At 46.1% G+C, this 19,305-nt stretch overlaps 1 protein-coding gene across 2 annotated transcripts in view; it reads left to right on the top strand.

The window, feature by feature from the left end:
* Window positions 1–465: 465 nt before the first annotated feature.
* pde1a (phosphodiesterase 1A, calmodulin-dependent) overlaps window positions 466–19,305 on the top strand; it is a 44,832-nt gene continuing 25,992 nt past the window's right edge. Inside the window, exons 1-2 of one of the 2 annotated variants that reach the window (XM_031586369.2) lie at window positions 466–1,817; window positions 5,565–5,591. In XM_031586369.2, the coding sequence (XP_031442229.1) occupies window positions 1,708–1,817; window positions 5,565–5,591 (137 nt within the window). In that variant the 5' untranslated portion in view covers window positions 466–1,707. Of the gene's footprint in view, window positions 1,818–5,564; window positions 5,592–14,434; window positions 15,407–19,305 lie in introns of those variants that run through there. The other variant, XM_012833947.3, reaches the window with a different exon arrangement.

The following is a 19,305-nucleotide window of genomic DNA, read 5'->3' as shown; positions in this document are numbered from 1 at the left end:
GATTGCGGCTTTTAGCGGCGGGGCCGTTTGGCAGGAAAAAGAGTGCAGAGCTGTGGCTCGCGAGCCGCGCTTGGTGCCGTTCCCCTTAGCGCGTCCATGATTGTTTCTTCCGCGTCCGGGAGCTGCTCAAGGGTTTATTTTTATTCCCAGCGTTAGCCTCCCTTTTTGCTCACACGAGCACACACACACACACACACTGCAAGCATTCGAGCAAGAGATGTCCGCAGGAGGAGGCGGAGAAGAAAGGGAGTGAGGAAGAGAGGGAGCGAGCGAGAGACAGAGGCAGGGAGGGAGGGAAATATGGAGATGCGCTCAGCGATTGCACTGCATCGGCAGCTACTGCTCTGGCTGGCGCTCCGGACCGGGACGACTCTGGGCAGGGACTGAGCATCTCAACGCTGCGTTAGGGCCTCCGCACCCCCACTCCCCCACTCCCCCACTCCCCCACCCTCCAGCATGCAGGTTAGGATGCCAGTCTAAGGGGGAGGAGGCGTGCGGTGGTGGGAGACATACCTCTCTCTTGCCCCTTTTTTTTCTCTCCTCTGCGATCTCGGCTTTTTCACGCTGGAGCTTTGGCATCTTTCCTTTTCTCTCTGTCTGAGTGTAGCTGGGAGGAGGAAGAGGGGTGCCGTCATCATCATCATCATCATCATCGTCGTTATCATCATCGCCGTGGTGGTGTCAGTTGCCATCTGTCCCACCACTCTCGTGGGTCGCTGTAAGAGCTGACGGTGCCATCTACTTTTGGGAACCGTGCCGGCAATGCTCACAGGTGCTGCTCTCTCTGTGACCGGCTGGTGCCGTAGTGTGTGTCTGTGTGTCTGTGGGAGTGCGGTTTCTGTGTCTGTGGGTGAGAGAGTGTGTGCATGTGTGTGGGAGAGAGAGAGAGAGAGAGAGAGAGAGAGAGAGAGAGAGAGAGAGAGAGAGGAGAGTATGCGTGTGTCCTTAGAGGGGCAGAACTATATAAACCAGCCACCTGCATTATTATGAGCAGATATCCTCATGGCATGAGGAGGGAGGAGTGCTTTTGCCATCATTACACAGCAGCACAGTAAGAGAAAGAAAGAGAGAGAGAGAGAGTATAGTGAGAGAGACAGAGCATTACAGTGAGAGACACATAGAGAGGAGGAGAGAGAGAGTGAGAGGAGGAGTAGGTTACAGTGAGAGATAGAGAGAATCAGAGATAGAGAGATAGGATAGGAGGAGAGATACGTTGCGTGGTGAGGTAAACCAAGAAGGGATTTCTGAAGCAGGAAGAGAGAGACAGAGAGACAGACACTCCAGCTACTGTTGGTATTGTTTGAACTGCTGCTGCCGCTTCCAACCTACCCTTGAGAGAGAGAGAGTGAGAGAGAGCAGTGAAGAAGTGTGCATTGCCTCACTGGCAGCAAGAGGGAAGAGAGAGAGAGAAAGAGGTGGGGGAGAGAAAGGGAAAGAGTGCTGTGCGTGTACCTCACGCGCAAACGGTATTAGATCCGGAGAGAGAACGCACCAGCCGCTGCCTCTGTGCAGCCTCCCTCCCTCCCTCCCTCTCTCTCTCTCTCTCTCTCTCCGCCACTGGCACTCGCACAATCCACTGGGCTCCGTTTGCTAAAACACCCAGAGACACGCGTAACCCTCGGCAACTGCCATGATCTGAGGACCCGGCGCGCGCCCTGGTGCAGATGCGCTACCCGACACCTGCTGAATCGGCCTCGGACTCACACCATGGACGCCCTGCTCGGCAACTGCGCACCCCTGGACGGACTGGAGAACAACTCCATAAAGTACCCGAAAAATGAGCAAACCGAGAAAATGTGGAAGCGAGTCAAAGGAATGTAAGTTTGGTTGTTGTCATTTATGGTTGTTTGTTTGTGTTTTGGCTTTTGTTGTTGATATGTGTCTTATCAGCGTCTTCTGTGTGTGTTTGTGTGTGTGTGTATGTGTGACTGGATACAGCGTCTTTAGAGTGAGTGCAGCCGCTGTGTAAGTTGTAGAGTGGGTTTCCATCCACTTGAACTTGAGGAAGAGAACAATTCTGACAGATGATGATCTACCAACTCATGCTCGATAACTCTCCTCCGCTAGAAGACTCACTCACATCTCCCAGTTTGTTTTTTGTCTTCATTTTACAAGCGTCCGTCGCATGCGTGCATGTTCATTGTTTTTATTTCTGTTTGTTTTCCGGTCAACATTAAACAATTCTGTCATGCGTTATTGCCTATAGTACTCTTAGTGTGTTCTTTTGACGTGACAGGCTTGTAGGGATATATTATATTGTTATTATTATTCTCATCTTTGCAGATTAGCCTTGAAAACCATGACCTCAATCCATCCTTTTTTAATGGATTTGGTTTCCTCTATAAAATGCTTTTGTGGCTGGCCTGGCTCAGTCCAGGTAGTGATGCACTTGGATCATTTAAGGACTGCTGTTGTTTGGATGCACCTATTGGGTTGATATCTCTCTCCATCTGTATACTATATAACGTAATCGAGGTTTTTAACTCCACATACAACCGATTGTTTTGGTTTGAACCTGTTCCTAATGTGGTTGGTGTGTGGCTCGATCAGTTGTTATTGTTGACATTCAGCAGGTGTCAGTGTTCTATTAGCATGGCCACATAAGGGGGGCACCTAACCCCCCCTGGCAGCACCCCTGCCGACGCTAATGGGGCGTGGGAGTGTTTTGTCATGTATAATCCCTCGCTCATACCCATGGGGCAGCCGCTGACGGAGTGTTTCCATGGAGGACGGTGGTGGTAGGGGTGACTGTGTGCAGTCTCAACTGAGGATGTGTGTGTGTCTCTCTCTGTGTGTGTGTGTGTGTGTGTGTGTGTGTGTGTGTGTGTGTGTGTGTGTGTGTTTGTGTGTGTAATAGTGGCTCCAGCTGGCTGTTAAAAGAAAGTTCCCCCCTAAAAAAAGTGGTCCTGAACTGTAGTGGCCCCAATCAGTGGGGTTTGTGGAGCGTGGAGTAGATTGGAGTGCGTGTGTGTGTGCGTGTGTGTGTGTGTGTGTGTGTGTGTGTGTGTGTGTGTGTGTGTGTGTGTGTGTGTGTGTGTGTGTGTGTGTGTGTGCACGGGGTCACATTTGCTCATTCATGCCTCCCCGCTGAGCACTGGTGCGGAGCCCGGGAGTCATCCAGAGCTGGACTCAAGTCACACTGGAGTCTCTCACACACATGCACGCACTCACGCACGCACACACACTAACACAGACATACACACACAAAGACACACACTCTCTCTTTCTCTCTCTCTCTCTCTCATGCTCTCTCTCTCTCACACACACAAACACACACACATATTCACATTTGCTAATACCCACGGACCACAGACACACTCAAGGACAGATATCACACACACACAAGAAAGCAAACTGGCTGGCGACTAACTTACCCACTACCTCCTTCTCTCACTTATTTACTCATTCACTCACTAACTTGCTCACTGACTCACACTCACTCGCTCACTCACTCACTCATTCACTCACTCACTCACTCACTTACTCACTCACTCACATACTCACTCACACACTCGACTGTTCACTCATTTGTTCTCTCATTCACTCACTGGTCATTTCACTCTCCTAGTCACTCTGTCCCCCCTCTTGCTGTCTCTCCATTTCCCAGTGTATATGCACATTCAGTCATTCATTCATTTGATCACACACTCACTTATTCACCTACTTACTCAGTGACTACTTCATCATGCAGCTGCACATGAAAAAGCAATTATGTGCAGTTTTCCTCCTCCATTTTGTCTCATCATAACAACTTTTGTTGTGAACCTCCCCCCGCACCTCACCACCCGCACCTCATCCCCATCGCAAATTACTGCTTGTGTGCGAAGACTCTCAGGTGTGAGTTGAATTTGAATGACTCGAGTCAATCTTGGTCTAACTTCCCTTTTAGATAACACAGTAACTCACATTCTTCTGCTGTTGAACATTCCTTGGGGGGGGGTTTCAGTGTTGTCATGATGGAACTCTTAACGGAGGTACTTAGTGCCTGTGGTCTTACAGTAGAACTCCAAAATGCTTTGGGTTGAAACATTTTAAAATTCTATGCTCTCAGTGGTCCATGTTCATGTTGATGGTATTGTACAGAGAAGTAAAATGTCTACACATGGAAAAAAACAATCCTTCAAATGTTCTTCACTCTGAAACTAAGAGGCGAAAGGTTCGAAAAGGACCCAGACAGTTCTAGAGAGTGTGTCCTTCTATGAGGAGGAGCAGAATACGTATTTCAAAAGTGCTTCATTAGATAACACTTTAAATAACATTTGTTACATTACACCATTAAGTACAGCATTACTATAAATTAATCATTTGGTAAGAACACACTGGTACCATGTGTATACATGTCCCCTTACACCAATTGTAACCCTAATCCCCTGTTACTCAGTGATATTCAATATCTTCCATTACTAATCAACCCTTTATGGTGTAGTTACCAGTGCTAGGAACAAGGGGCAAGTGTGAATATTCATCTGCAGCTGCCCCCCTGACACTTGAGACCTTACGTTTCTGATTTTACAAAAGGAAAGCAGTGCTACGGATGATATTGTACTATAAAATAATATATACATAACACAATCAAAAACCATGGATAATACAACCTATTGCACACTAACCGATATTCCATTTTGTGGACCAGCTTTGACAGATATGTACATGAAGGTTTTTTTTTTTTTTTTTTTTTTTTTTTTCGTCACGTAAAAGTCTGTAACCTTTGAGCAGATGAGTGCTGAACAGGGAAGCGATGATTAATTCTCCGCTCTGAAATGATGGTTGTGGATGTGCGAAACTGATGGCTGTGCTCAGTGGGTTTTTCACACCCAGAGAGGCACGCCGTGGTGCGGGTTCTGTGTCGCAACCCCACCAGGGTGAACAGATGAAGAAGAGGCAGGAGGTTTTTTTTTCGGTTTTTTTTTACCATGGAAAGGAGAGAGTCCTCCTCCTACACGCACAGCAGAAGGGCCCTTATGGACTGTAAAGTTCTATCCATATTGTGGCCCATAAGTGTGGCCCATAAGTGTATGTATGGACATTGACACTTTTCTTGTACGTATGAAAAATGACTGGTACGCCTACGCTGTTCGCGCCAACATGGGTGCAAAATCCCTGGAACCAAAGCTGAAAGTGGGCGTCTCATTTTCATTTCAAATCTGTGTGGCTGTGGGCTGAAGAGTAACGCAGAAACAAAAAATGCCGTCGTAGTAGGAACACAGCATCTTAGTCCCAAGTCCAGGGCAACTCATTGCAGCAGCATTAGTAGAAAAAGCCACAAGTTGGCCTGCAAAGGTCTCTATATATGAGAAAGGTTGACAGTTTTTGTTTTCCCTTTGGTACAATTCCATCACTTGATTTGATAAAAGCTGTAATTTCCTGATGTACATTTGCACTGAATTGTTGTCTGTGAGTGTTCTGGACTAAGCCGTCAAAGCACATGTCCCTTCTGCCTGTTGAGGGCACAGCCGTAATACCACCCTTCAGCAGATTCTTGCTCTCATGTGAAGTGTGCTCTGTGTCCTTGACTTTCATTTTTTTTGCGCTCTCTCTAACGCATGCCAATTTTGTTTTTGCAGGCAGAAGTACAAAAGCACCTCTCAAAGGTAAGCCCTTCCTGTGCCATCTCTTTTCAGCTCTGTCAAACATGCCCTAATTTCCCACAAAATGTCGCATGGAGAGAAAGGTGCACGCTGCATTATTTAGAGACCAAACACAAATGAGTCAAAGACGGAATGCGTCACTGGGGCCTACCGGGCCTGTGGTGTCAGAGTATGAATTTTATCTGTCGGATACAGGGGTAATTCAGCTCGAAGCTTTTCATTAAACCACTCTTGCCTCCCAGGGGTATTGATTTCCCCCTCAAACGTCAATAAATGTGGTGTTTCATTTGGGTTTGTTCCTGTCGGTGAATATCTGAGGAGGAAATCTACTGATGAGGTAAAGCAGGCTTTGCTGGCATGGAATGAGGGGATAGGTAAGAGAATATACCTCTGACAGTTGGGCTTCTGAAGGTCTATGTTTGTGTGTGTGTGTAGGGTACACTGACACTATATGCTGTTTGAAGCCAAAAGCATTCATGTCTTCTTTCCTCGTTGTGTTTTTTTTTCTGAACTTGTATCTCTGCTTCAGTGCTGTGTGTGTTTGTACTATGTGTTTGTCTGTGTGTGTATTTATGTGCATGGGCACACCGTATGTGCCCAAATGTGTTCTCTCTCTCCCTCTGCCCCTCCTGTGAATGCTTCCCGGCGGTCGCTCTTCAGCCGCTCTGGAGCTCCATCAGAGTTTAGGTGCCATGGAGTGGCCCTCACCTGCTCCCACGCAAACTGCCCCTGCTGCAGACTCACTTTCTCTCTCTCTCTCTCTCTCTCTCTCTCTCTCTCTCTCTCTCTCTCCCTCTCTCTCTCGCTGTCTCTCTCTCTTTCTCTCTCTCTCCCCACTCTCTCTCTCTCTCTTCCTCTCCCCCACTCTCTCTCTCTCACTCTCACACTCTCTCTCTCTCTGACACACTCTCCCTCATTCCCTCTCTCTCTCTCTCTCTCTCTCTCTCTCTGTACTTCTCCCCCACTCTCTCCCTGCTCCCTTCCTCCTGATGTGGGAAGCTGCCATTTACGTAAGAGAACGTTAAGAGGTGCTCTGCAGCAATGGCCTCTCATCAAAGTTGAGCTCAGTGGTGCCAGTCACGCAGCCGCAGATCCGCGGAACACAAATGGCACGCTGCATTAGTATTCCGGCCGGCACAGCGGCAGAGCTGTGTTGTGTACAGCGGCCCCAGATAACTCCTGACCCCGGCAGAGATCTGGTACAGATCTGGGCCTCAGTCGGCAGCCTCCTGGGCCATCAGGGAGAGGAGAGAGAGAGAGAGAGAGAGAGAGAGAGAGAGAGAGTTGGTTATATTTGGTTGGTGATTGATCTGCCGATCTGTTTTGTCATTATGGAGGTTTACCATAGGTTAATGTGATTAATAGCAGAGAATTATGACACCTCTTCAGCACGCACTAAATGGCTTTTTTGAAGTGCGCTTGCCGGCGACACTGAGCAAGCTCTCATCTGCTGGTGTGAACAGACATGTTTCAGAGGGATTTGGACTTTGGAAAACCACTTTTTATCCATCTTAAATTGCAGGTTGTTAGAGATAACGTGTGGTCATGTAAGTCTTCCGTTGAGAAGCAACTGTTGAACGGTTGTTTATTTTGAGCCAACACATGACCTTTTACAGTGCCACCACATCAACTCACCAGTGTCCTCTAAACACTACCCTCTAAAACATAGAATTAAGGAGGTTTTACATTACTGTTAGAATCTGGATGGACCACAAGAAGGTAAGTTCTGTTTCCACTAGAGGCCCCCATTCAACAGCGCCTCTCATCTCTAGATGAAGCATCCACAGGACTCTCCCTTGTGTGTACCTTCAAAAATACTTAAAAGTCAGTGAAGAGAGAACAGCACACCAGCTCTGCTTTGCTTGATGGGAGCAGAAGCCAGAGATGACTTGTTAAGCCAAACGTGTTCGCCGCAGTGCTGCTGGGATGGATTTATGCAACATTTATGCCTTCCGTGTATAACGTGTGGAGCCAGCTTTCCCGTAGCCTCCATTTTTAAAAGCTTAAGTGCTTTGAGCCCTGTTTGGCTGGAAACACAAATGCGTTGTCTGAAAACAAAGGTAGTATGAGGGATGTTGTTATGCAGGAAATTAATTTTTTACACTTGCGCTAAATAAACTTTTGTGTTTGTTTGATATTTCAAAATGATTTCTCATTGTTCTGTCATACTTTATTTCTGTCTTTTCTTATCTCAGTTGATCTATGATAGATGACAGGAAGGATCACAGAGACCACAGACCTCCCCCCCCCCTCTAATCACAACCTCCTGGGCCGTGTTAATGTCGCCACCATAACACCATTAAGGCCCCAGTACGAGTTCAGCTCAACAAAAACATGCTGCAAAGCGCACGCTCTCTTGCATCATAGACAGCTTGCCTGCTGCAAGGCTCGGTCCCTCGGTACATGAGACAGCTTGTCAGCAACATGGTTTCAATGCGTCCGCATTACAGCTGATGGACATTCCTTGTCTGTTTCATCTCCAGTGATAATCAGCGTAATGCCCCGTATGGTTTACTGTTTAAGTTAATGTATTTTGCAATATCAAGGCGTTGATGTACTGTGCAGTCGCGTGGCGTAGCTCGGATGCCTGTCGCTGATGATGAATATGCAGTTGTCCATGCAACAGCTTTGCTTTGCCAGAGCCGTCCAGTTATTCTCGCTAGGCTCCAGCCAAACTCCCCTGGACATTATTTCCCAGGAGACAAGATATGCCTCAGTGACGTCTCCTGGCAACTGTGTTCTCTCCCACTCTCTATATCTCTGTCTCTGTCTCTGTCTCTCTCTCTCTCTCTCTCTCTCTCTCTCTCTCTCTCTCTCTCACTCTGTCCCTCACCACATTTGTATTTGTTTCAAGCTCTGTAATAACTAGTGGGTGTTAATGAATAGCCCATCATCGTAAACAGTGATGGACCTGGCATTTGATAATGGCATGCATTTATGGGATTCCTGTCCAAATCCACAAATGCGTTTTTATGAGAGGATTGTTCATTTGTAATACACTGCCATTCCTGAGCCAGCCTCGGAGGTACATATTATATCGGTGGATATCCGGAAATTCCACGTTGAACCAACAGCGGATATTGCCTTCAATTGCCCCCCCCCCCCCCCCCCCCCCCCCCCACCCAGTCCTCCATGAAGAGTTATTTTGGACACAGATAGAGGTTTTTCCTTGAGCAGCCATACCTGTTGAGTTTATGATGGACCAGGAACAGAAAAATAATCAAGAAAGAAATGTGACTGTGAAGGGTTACCATTACAGACTTGTTCATAACCATAAATCCTAACCCTAAGCCCTTTGCCAGGACTATGGTAAAGCCCCAGACAGTGGGGGCCTGGGACACACAGACCAACATTTACTTAAGGTCCAGCATAGTTGTCTGTTCGGTATCCTGGAGGCGACATTAAATGAGAGGTTTGCCCTTGTTTGTGTGAAATTGGATTTATCTCCCTTTGCCTTTCATTTCCATTTCCATTACTTCGTGTTTACGATCCCTCGACGTGGACCGACGAAACCAACACGTCGGTGCGCCTCTTTGAGCCCTGAGCACATGTTCTCCGACAAACAATTTTACCAGAAAATGAAAGTGTTACAATGCAATTACCAGTCCGCCACATTCAAACTGATTGTATGTCAAGGTTTTAATGGCTTCAGAAAAATAACCAAATCTAGCCTTTTTTTAGACATCACATATCGTGTGCAAGACGTTCACACACTACATGTCATATTGTTTTTGTAAGTAGCAGTCTTCACAAGAAAGCCGGCATTTTTAGTCCTACAACATCTTCAGTTTCTCAATGTATTCATAGAGAATATTGTATGCGTGTTTGCGTGTCTGTGTGTATGGGGGTGGTACTGGGGTCTTCTCATGTGTGCACGCAGAGGGTAAAAGTGGACTGATAAAACTCTCCATTGTCATTCTTCTTTCGAATGGTGGAGCCGATGGTTTCCTTTGCGACGGTTGCTATAGCAGCAGCCGCGACCATACGGGCCTGTGCAGGACTCAGGGATGAAACAGAACGTTCTGAGAAGGAGGCAAAGAAGTGAATCTACCCTGTCCAGGGTGCAAAAAACCAGCCGTATCTATGGAGGCTTGGTGTTGCAATATCTAAGTACCGATGTCAGAAAGTGAACGTGAAGCCATCCGTTAGACTAAACTCTCTAAAGCATTGTTTTACACACCCGACCAACTCTCGCAGGCCCCGCTAAAAGCTTGCCCGTTAGTACCGCACGACTATCAAACACCAATGGCTAGAGAGAGAGAGAGAGAGAGAGAGAGAGAGAGAGAGAGAGAGAGAGCAAGGGAGAGAGAGAGAGGATACAGTTCCCCCTTTTTTCCCTCTTTCCATGACATCATTTTGAAAATGTGAAGCTAAATGCAGCGCACTGAAGCGTTTCCTGCCCCTCCTGTCAGCCAGAGGAACTCCAGGCCCGGGGATACTTCAGCAGGCGTCTAAATGTCACACACCCAACCTGTGCTGACCGCTGGCATGGCCCCCGTCCTGCCCAGGCACTGGAGCCCATTACAGGGGGTAACAAAAAGCTGATTTATACATTCGAACCAGACGACAGAAAGGCACTATTTTGTTGGCTTGTTTTTTGAGCAACTCGGCAGCAGTCCTCACAGACAAGAGCACCTCTTGAGGACAAATTTTACGACTTGTTTTACCTTGCTCTGCAGATTCACAGAGATGTGTATTTATATCGGAAAATTATGATTTTCCAATCTTTTTTTATTTTACCCCTTGAGTTTATTATGCCATGAATTAAGCATTTTGGAAGTTTCTTACTTCCAGCCAGTCCCTCTATAAAACAAGACATGTTATGGCATGTTATCAGGGTTGAATTATGCACTTTGCAGAATTTCTAATAAAAGCACTGGGTTGTTTTGTGAGGTGTTAAGCGCTGGAGAGAAAAGCACCCTTTTTAATTTTTAAAATCTCTTTTTTAAATTAAACGCCTTGGCATTATTAGCCCGTGCGTCAGCTTTTTTATGTTCGAAATGTAATTTTTGCTCTGTTGTCTGATCTCATCACTGCCTCATCCAGATCAAAGGGCTCGAATGCCTTTTTGAATCACACGTGACCTGCGCAGTTTGACCCCTAAGGAGTAAGAGTGATGTATTATGGGGAGTGATGCTCTATGCAGCTCCTATGGCCTCAGTGACTCCCCGAGGGCTTGCTACTGTTCCATCCTAATAGAATGTAGACAGGATAATTAGCAGCATGTTAGCATTAATGTGCTAATTAAGCGTGTGTACCACAGACTCCGGCATTTAGCATTTTGCCATTGCCATTGCCGACGCGGACCCGCTCTTGTGTGGCTCTATTTGCATACAAACAGGCGGCAAACTGTTTTGATTCAGATGAATGACTCGGAGGTTCAGCCTTGTGTTGTGGAAATGCTTGTCATGTTCGAATGTCGAGCAGAGCAGAAAATAATGTTGGCCAATTGCAGACTTAATTAATTTGATTGCGATCTACTGAAGTAAGGCCAAGTTTTTGAGAGTGAGTGTTTGTGTGTATGTGTGTATGTGTGTGTGTGTGTGTGTGTGTGTGTGTGTGTGTGTGTGTGTGTGTGTGTGTGTGTGTGTGTGTATGTGTTAGTGTGTGTGGAATGACACGGCAGATTCAGTCATTGTCTCACGATGTCGTTTGGCTCCGCAGCTTGTTTTGGAAAATGTGATTGAGGACAGAGGTATTATTTTTTTTTAATCATCAGATAAGCCCAACTATTTTATTATTCATCAATGGGCTTCAACCCGTTGTGCCGTGCCAAGATCTTCATGTAATCTGAACCTATTATTACTGTTCTCTCACTTCCAATAGCTCAAGAGGTCAGAGCAGTGCCAGTACTGAAACTAGCAATAAAGGACATAGCGGTTCTCTTGAGAACCGCTGGAAAAATTCACGGTAAAAGAATCATAATGACTCCCAAATATAGCCTTAGATTCTGGGGCACTTTGGCCAATAGCAACAGAGGAGGGAAGTGAACCCAGGGAGATGGGCTGTGGCTGGACATTCTCCACCGGGACAGACAGCTTTCCAAGGAAAGACATTGTCCGGATTTTGTTATTGGAAACAGAGACTTCAAACAGAACTAACGTCCCCGGTCTGTCTCTTGATGACCAGCGTGATTGGTTAGGGATACGTGTCAGGCTGGGTAACAAGATGGCACCTGACTCTGGTTTGGACTAGGCCCTGATTTGAAACTAGGCCTTTCTCTCTAGAGAGGCTGAAGCTCACTGCTGCCTTGTCCCCACCAAGAAAGATTTGAGGGGCATTCTCTCCCCATCCTGCAGCTCTTCTTTTAGGGTGCCACTGCATAATAGTGTGGGATTGTCAGTTAGCCTTCCCCCCTGGTTCAATCAGTCACTCAATGAATGATGATCTAATGAAAAAATATTATTAGAATCAGATTTTAATTAATAATACATAAAAAAAAAAAAAGTTTATTAGTCATGTTTGGAATGAAGTGTTGCAATTGTTACATTGTTACTTGGTTACATGCATACGACTATGGCAAATTATGTCAAGGTCATATTGTCATCTATGAAATTAGATCACATTTTTTAAACTGTTTAGGTAGTGTGTGCAGATGAAAGAAAACATACTTGATAACAGACCACAGCTGAGCAACAGCAGTATTTTTTACCATGCTCTTGTTTCAGTTCCCCAGCTGCTACTTTGAACAGAAGGATGGCATAACCAGAGAGAAAGCCCGGAAGCAATAATGAACAGTTGCTTGAATCTCTAGTGTTTCTTTAGATAGTGACTGATTTTTATTTTTTTAATATTTTTTTTTAAATCTGGAGTTAATGTTAGTCAGTGAGATCTGCCCGAGATCTGCCGGAGATCTGCCTGATCTGCCGTAGGTAAAACAAAAACCCAGCATCTCAGTTTCTTTGTAATATTTTTCCGGCGGAATTCATAGCTGGCGAGTTCGTGGTTCAGTTCCTTAGAACATAATTGTCATATCCTGAGACAGGAAAGAAGCAAGCAGGATCTTTTTCATAACACTGTGTGCACTCTGTAAATTACCCAGTACAGGTTTGCTTTCGGAATTCTTTGTGTTGATTACCCTGTCACCTGTAAGTAGATCTCTCATACTGTCACAGTGAGACAATGATGAAGGTAATGTCTGCTTTAAGAATAACACCTCCGAAAGATGTAGTATTACACATTTCATGAAGGTTTGTGCTGCCTGTCGAGCGTTTCGTAGGCTCTGCTTTTTGACTTAAAAGCTTGCGTAAGTCATTATTTTTGCCACTGCCAATACATATTTTCCACGCTTTGATGTGGGAAATGGCATAGAGGAGTGTTCTTTATAAGCTCCTTTCTGGACACAATGCTGTTGTAACACCAGAAATTCAAAGGGAACTCGGCAAACCCTTTCTGCGTAAACACTTGTTTCTTGTCCCCCCCCCCCCCCCCCAGATTGGCCATACGAGAGTGGACTCTGTGTTCACAAACAGCACAAACGTCTTGTGGTGAAGTCTGATTTTGGTCGGTGCCATATTTGGACACTGTTGTTTCAAGTCTTCTCTCTGCCCGCCATTTGTGTGGTTTGCGTTTTTTATTGCGTGTGTTTCCATGGGCAACTGAACCCTAACCAGGTTTGCAGGAGTAATGAAAGGTGTTTTCTTTTATTCCCCACATGGTTGTTATTATAAGAAAAAGAAAAATTAGAAGTGTTTGGCTAAAACAGGTTTCGAGTTACCTATCAAGACGTCCACAAGGAGATTGAAATCCTCCGACTTGCGTCAGACGCGCTGCAGGGGAATGCGAGTCGAGGTGGAGTGTTCTGTATCAGCAGTAAGCACCTGATTCACCCCTTAACGAGAGGGGATTTTGGAATGCGCCCCTCTGCCAAGACACATTAGGCCGGCTGAGGAGGTTTAGATACAACTGACAAAGTCTTGACATGCATCGGCGGTAATGCGCCCTTTATTGCCGTGTTAAATTATACTTTGTCACAAAGTTGTACTTCTTGCTGAGGTTGTAAATCGTGTTTCGGGTCCCCTAAAGATCATAACCTCATGCAGAGCGTAATTCACGCTGTTGGGTGGAAACATGATTGAAAGTGACATTAACGTGTTTTGCTTAAAACACAGCTCATGCAGAGTCTGCAAATTGCCGGAGAGCACGCGATAATGTGCCCTTACGGTCTGGTTGCCGCCGCATGCACGCACCATGGGCTTGTGATGGCAAACCGCACGATTATCTGGGGGTGGCTCTACCACGCCTCGCCTCTCTTGGGATGACCAGCAGTCATTTGGGGGGAAAAGGAATTCTGGTAGGCGGTCGGGTGGTTCACCTTTGACCCTGCCGTCTGCTCTGTGGTGTTAGCCTGTTTACCGGATGACCGTGCAGCAGGGGTGAGATCGTGCTTCTTCTCCTTAGCTGAAATCAAACAGCCAAATCTCCTGCTGATTAAAGTATGCCCCCCCCCCCCCACACACACACACCTCATGCTCCCACCCCCTTTTGTCTGAAGCCCCCCCCACTCCATTTAACCAAGCATTCCTGCTGCCAAGATCTAGGAGCAACTCGGCAGTGACTAGCTGCGTCCACACATCATTGGTGCTGAATGAAAGCCAGATTGTGAAATAATTACCATCTCCTGACGCAGGGCCAGCCTCCCTGACCAGCCTCTATCCATCTTCATTAATCCCTACACACACTACTTGCCTGAAAACCCTGTGGAAAAAGAAAGTGAGGCTGTGCGTGTGTGTGTGTGTATTTGTGAAAGAGGCGGGGCGCGGGGGGGGGCATACACAGATCCACACACACACACACACACATAAGGTGTATATTGAAAAGAGAGGGTGTGTCACACCCACCGACACACACACACACGTGCACATGAGGTCTTATAACAAGAAGAGAAAACTGTGCTGTGCTCTGTTGTGTGAGCAATGAGGGAGGGAGTGAGTGAGTGCATGAGAGAGTGAGATAGAGGAAGAGAATGAGAGAGGGAGGGGGAGATGGAGACTCGGAAGAACGCTGCTCTGCCGAGGCTGAAGCTCCACGAGGCTGCTGCTGCTGCTGCTGGTCTCTCTCGCCACGAACAGCACAGAGTTCTCCTCAGCAGGAGAGCGCTCTGTCAGAGCCTGTGTGTGTGTGTGTGTGTGTGTGTGTGGACACGCGCACATGCTCGCGCTTGTTTGCGTGAGTGAGAGTGCGTGTGTGTGTGTGTGTGTGTGTGTGTGTGTGTGTGTGTGTGTGTGTGTGTGTGTGTGAGTGTGTGTCTGAGGAGCCCCTCCGCTCCGCTCCCTTCTCTCTTCGTCTCCTCCCCTGACTTTCCCTGTGGAGCAGCTCCCCTCTATCTGTCTTTTTCTCTCTCTCTCTCTCTCTCTCTCTCTCTTTCTCACTTTCTCTTCCCTCTTTCTCTCCCTTTCTCTCTTCAGCTCTCCCCTAACCCTCTCCTTCTCTCCCCCTCTCTCGCTCACTCTCAATCTCTCACTTTCCCTGTGGAGCAGCATTACTCTGATGTGGCCTCTATGGCCTTTTCCACTGGCCTGTGAGTGAAGAGAAAGCGCACACGAGAGAGAGAGAGAGAGACAGAGCGAGAGAGAGAGAGAGAGAGAGAGAGAGAGAGAGTGAGTAACAGTGAGAAGGGGAGAGGGAGAGAGGGAGTGAGAGGGGGAGACAGAGGGAAAGAGAGGGAGAGAGGCAGAACTAAAGTCAGCACACATTGCAATGTAAGGAGCAGCTGAGAGAGCCCTGTGCCCAAGCAGCTCTGTCTGCGGCCCCCTTGCCCTTTAAATGGACGAATTTGTGACAATCAAGAGGAAGCTTCTCCACAGACCCATCTTCAGGTAAGAGCCCAAACCGAAGCCAGAACGGAGGCCGGCGCTCTCCAGTGTGTTTCGCTTTGCTTTGCCTTGCCTTGCCTTGCCTGGCTTACCTTCAGCTCACCTGAGAGGGAGTGTGGTTGGAGGGACGCCTGCAGCGCTGTACACAACGAGAGCCAACATGGATACCTTGAGTGTGTCCTTTGGCTGTACACGTGCGTGTGTCTGGAGGCATCACTCCTGATGCCATCTGACACCTGTGTGTTCCTGACTATTTACACAACCTGGGCTCCAGTCGTTTTTTTCTTTTTTTCTTTTGGCATGATTTTAGACAGCTGGATGGCTTGTGAAGTTCAATGTGAATTCCCTAGACTGCATTCTTTCTCCCTCTCTTGGTCTCTCTCTCTCTCTCTGTCTCTCTCATTCACTTTCCGTCTCTCTCTCTCTCTCTCTCCCTCTCTCTCTCTGTCTCCTCTCTCTCTGCTATCACTCTCTCCCCTGCTATCAGATGCAGTGAATTTTAGTGGCATGAGAGCTGGGCGGAGTAGAGCCTGCTAGATGAAACACTCGCCGTCTGTTGTGGTTGCAGTGTCATTACGGGCAGAACATTGTGCTATGGTTCATTGCCCCGGCCCATTATTTCGGGCAGGTTTGTTAAAAAGCGGCAACTGGTGCAGGGAAACAGCTGTGCAACAGGTACTTTGGAGTAGTCTCCGCTAAGCTGGCCTCATAAACCCCCTCTGTAAAGAGTGTGTGTATGTGTGTGTGTGTGTGTGTGTGTGTGTGTGGGGGGGGGGGGTAGTTCTTGGAGTTCACACTTGATGTCTGTCGTAAGTATGATGTCTTCCACTTCATGTACAGTGTGGCCCCTAATGTTAGGGCTTCGCACATCAGCAACCGTGCAGTGAGAATAGGTGGGGATGCCTATATCTGCTAATGTCATTGACAGAAAGCATGGCGCAATCAAATATAAATGGGTTGGGTAATTGTTCTACAAAAGAGCAAATCACAATTTTCCAGTTGTGAATAGAGAGGTTTACACCAGAGGAGTTTTTATGTGGAAGATCTGCCCAAAATAAAATCCTTTAGAAGGTTCATGGAAAAAAGGTGTTACCTTGAAGGAACTAATGTATACATGGAACTCACACATCTGAGTGCAGACACACCCCACCATTGTGCTGACTAGGGCTGAACGATTTGGGGAAATAATCTAATTGCGATTTTTCCCCCCAATATTGCGATTGCGATTTAATATGCGATTTTTTTATTTTATCCTAATTTTTTCCCCAACAAATCGTAATGAATGATTTCAATATGACCAACACAATATTAGATACATTTAGTGTAAAATATTATTTCCCACAATTAAAATTTTTACAACAAGCTTTGCCACTGTGTATTTAAGTAATTTAAACAAAGTCATTGTAAGAATAAACACAAGGCATGCACTTTTTAAACACTGTGTGCAAAATTTACCATCTTAAGAAAAAAAAAAAAATGATAATTTTTTTTTTTAAGTCACGTTTTTAATCGCGAACGTTGCGGTTAGAAAATCGCGTTCTATCATATCGCGATTAAATCGCAAATGCAATTAATCGTTCAGCCCTAGTGCTGACCCGCACATGGTTGTGCTAAGAATCTGCTCATGTTATGAAATTAGCTAAATTATTTTGCTAAGTTATGAAATTAGCTTTAGGTCATGCGGGGCGGACTTTGCGTGTTGCCATCAATGCAATGAGAGCCCAGAGAGTTTGACAGATGCATGATTGAGCTGCTTTTGGAGCAGGGGGAGATACTTGTCCCCTTCAGGCTCCGGGTGGTATTCTATGTGTTTGTTGTTTTGTTGACTCGAGCGCTGTCCTCTGTTCCCATCAAGTTTCGAAAAAAGGACAGTTCTCCTTGATCTGCCTTGAAGGGGTCCACGGGGTGTCCTGTCCCCCAAATGCCCTGCAAAGCTCCCTTTACACACACCCCTTTACCCTCACCTCTCAACTGCCCCCCAACCACCCCACCCAACCCCCCAGACTGGCTTTGATATTTGCCTGCTGGGAGGACTTCATGGGAAGAGCGGATTTCTGGCAGGAGCTGCATGGGGCTCTGGACTCTGAGAAGGAAATGAGGCGCTGGCTATCTTTTGTTTATAGCCAGTGACATCTCAGGCTGCACTTAAAATCCCATCGGATAGAGCGAGATGACAGCTGCAGTGGATCACGCATAGCAGTCTGATAAATAACCCTTGACGTTTACTGTGGGACGCAAGGGATGCAAATTCATGAGCGGACAAGGACTTTTTTCTCCCTCACCTCCCCTCCCTCCAAAACAAACTCCCAGAGGTGACCAAGTGGATCTGTACTGGGATGGTGAAGAGGTTGAAAAGTTCCTTTGTGTTCCTAGGGACCACAGCTAATTCACCAAGGTAGAACAAATATAGTAGATCAGATTGCAGCTTCGCAGGGAATCTCAGCAGTGGCCTGGGAAAACAATAGTCCACACGCATTCTTCCGGCCTGAGATCTTGTTCGTTTGAGTTTATTATGAAAGTATAAAAGTATAAACTTTAAAGACTAGAAATTAGATTAAATCCTTACAGTCTGTTAGTCAGCTCTTTATTTAGATTGTGGGAAAAAGAAACAGAGAAAGGGAAGTATTGAGGGGTACTGGATGTAAAAACTTGTGTTCCTCAAGTGCTCTCCCCTGTACGGGTGAATGGAGATGGCGTGTTCCAAATGCGTATTATCCTGCTTTACTTCTTAAAATTGCACACATAAGACACGTCTGCCTGTGGCTAACAGAAAGCAGCTGGTGATTCACCACACTGGCATACTCTGGACTATTAGGCTTCTGTAGGAAGCACCACACTTTTATTGAAATTTTTTCTGAAGTTGGTTGGAAAAAGACTTGCATTATAGTGGTTTTACTCTTTCGATTGTGAAGTAAGCTGATGCAATAGACAGTGGCATGTGTAATCAATAATTCAGCTCATTGTGTTTTCTTAGGTATTTTTTTTAAAGATCTCCTGAAAAAATTCAACTTTATAAGTATGTTTGTTATTGCCTGAGAAATTATAGACACCTGTTGAATGTTTTTTTTTTAACGAATGAGATATTGAAGCAGGTTTTCAAGCAGGCAGCTGCATCAACTTTGATGTTTTCCCACAGCTTTTCCCTTCTCTGGCCATACCAAGTTAATTTGGGTATTTTCAGAAGAAAATGTCCCATAACAATTTCACATCATTAATTTAAAGATGTTTTTCTAAAGAAAACACAAACTTTGCACAGCGCTCAAATACACTTACACTTAAATAAAATAAATAATTTCCACTCTTCCTTTTTCTGAAGTGATCCTCTGGTTTGTATTTATGATTTAAAAAAAACTGACTCGGTAAATAGCATGTAACATAGAGCATAACCCGGAAGATGGATTCATTTAGATAGACATTGTATGTTATCAGTATTGAGTGGCACTTGTGGCCTGGTCGACTTCAGTTCGCCCCCTTCGCTCCGCACACCATCCATCATACCAGCGCTGCGTGCCAGCTGTAATCCCAGTGCGCTCTCTCCTCTACCCTGAAAAGCTACACTATGACCACCACAATTAAGGGATCCGTCTGCTGTTTGCTGCCACAGTGTAAGTCAAAACAGCTGTCAGGGAAAGAAAAACAAAAAAACGTCCGGTCCCCACAGCAAAGCAAGCCTCCCCCAGCAAAGACAACTCATGCGGCTAAATTACTCGCTACAGCAGTGAAAAGTGAGAGTATGACCAGAGACCACGCAGAGAATATCATGTGTTGCGCATATGACACTGTCAATCTGCAAAGCGTTGGCCTCATAAAGTGTTTGCGGTCAGTGTTTGTCAAACAAAGAGAAATGAAATGCACGCATTTTTTGGGGTGAGATGTCAGAGAGTGTTTACTGAGAAATGAGA

Source organism: Clupea harengus, chromosome 2 (genome assembly GCF_900700415.2).
Source record: "Clupea harengus chromosome 2, Ch_v2.0.2, whole genome shotgun sequence".
In the NCBI taxonomy this organism is placed as follows: domain Eukaryota; kingdom Metazoa; phylum Chordata; class Actinopteri; order Clupeiformes; family Clupeidae; genus Clupea; species Clupea harengus.
The sequence above is the reverse complement of the archived record's forward strand: the minus strand, read 5'-3'. Positions and strand labels throughout refer to the sequence as shown.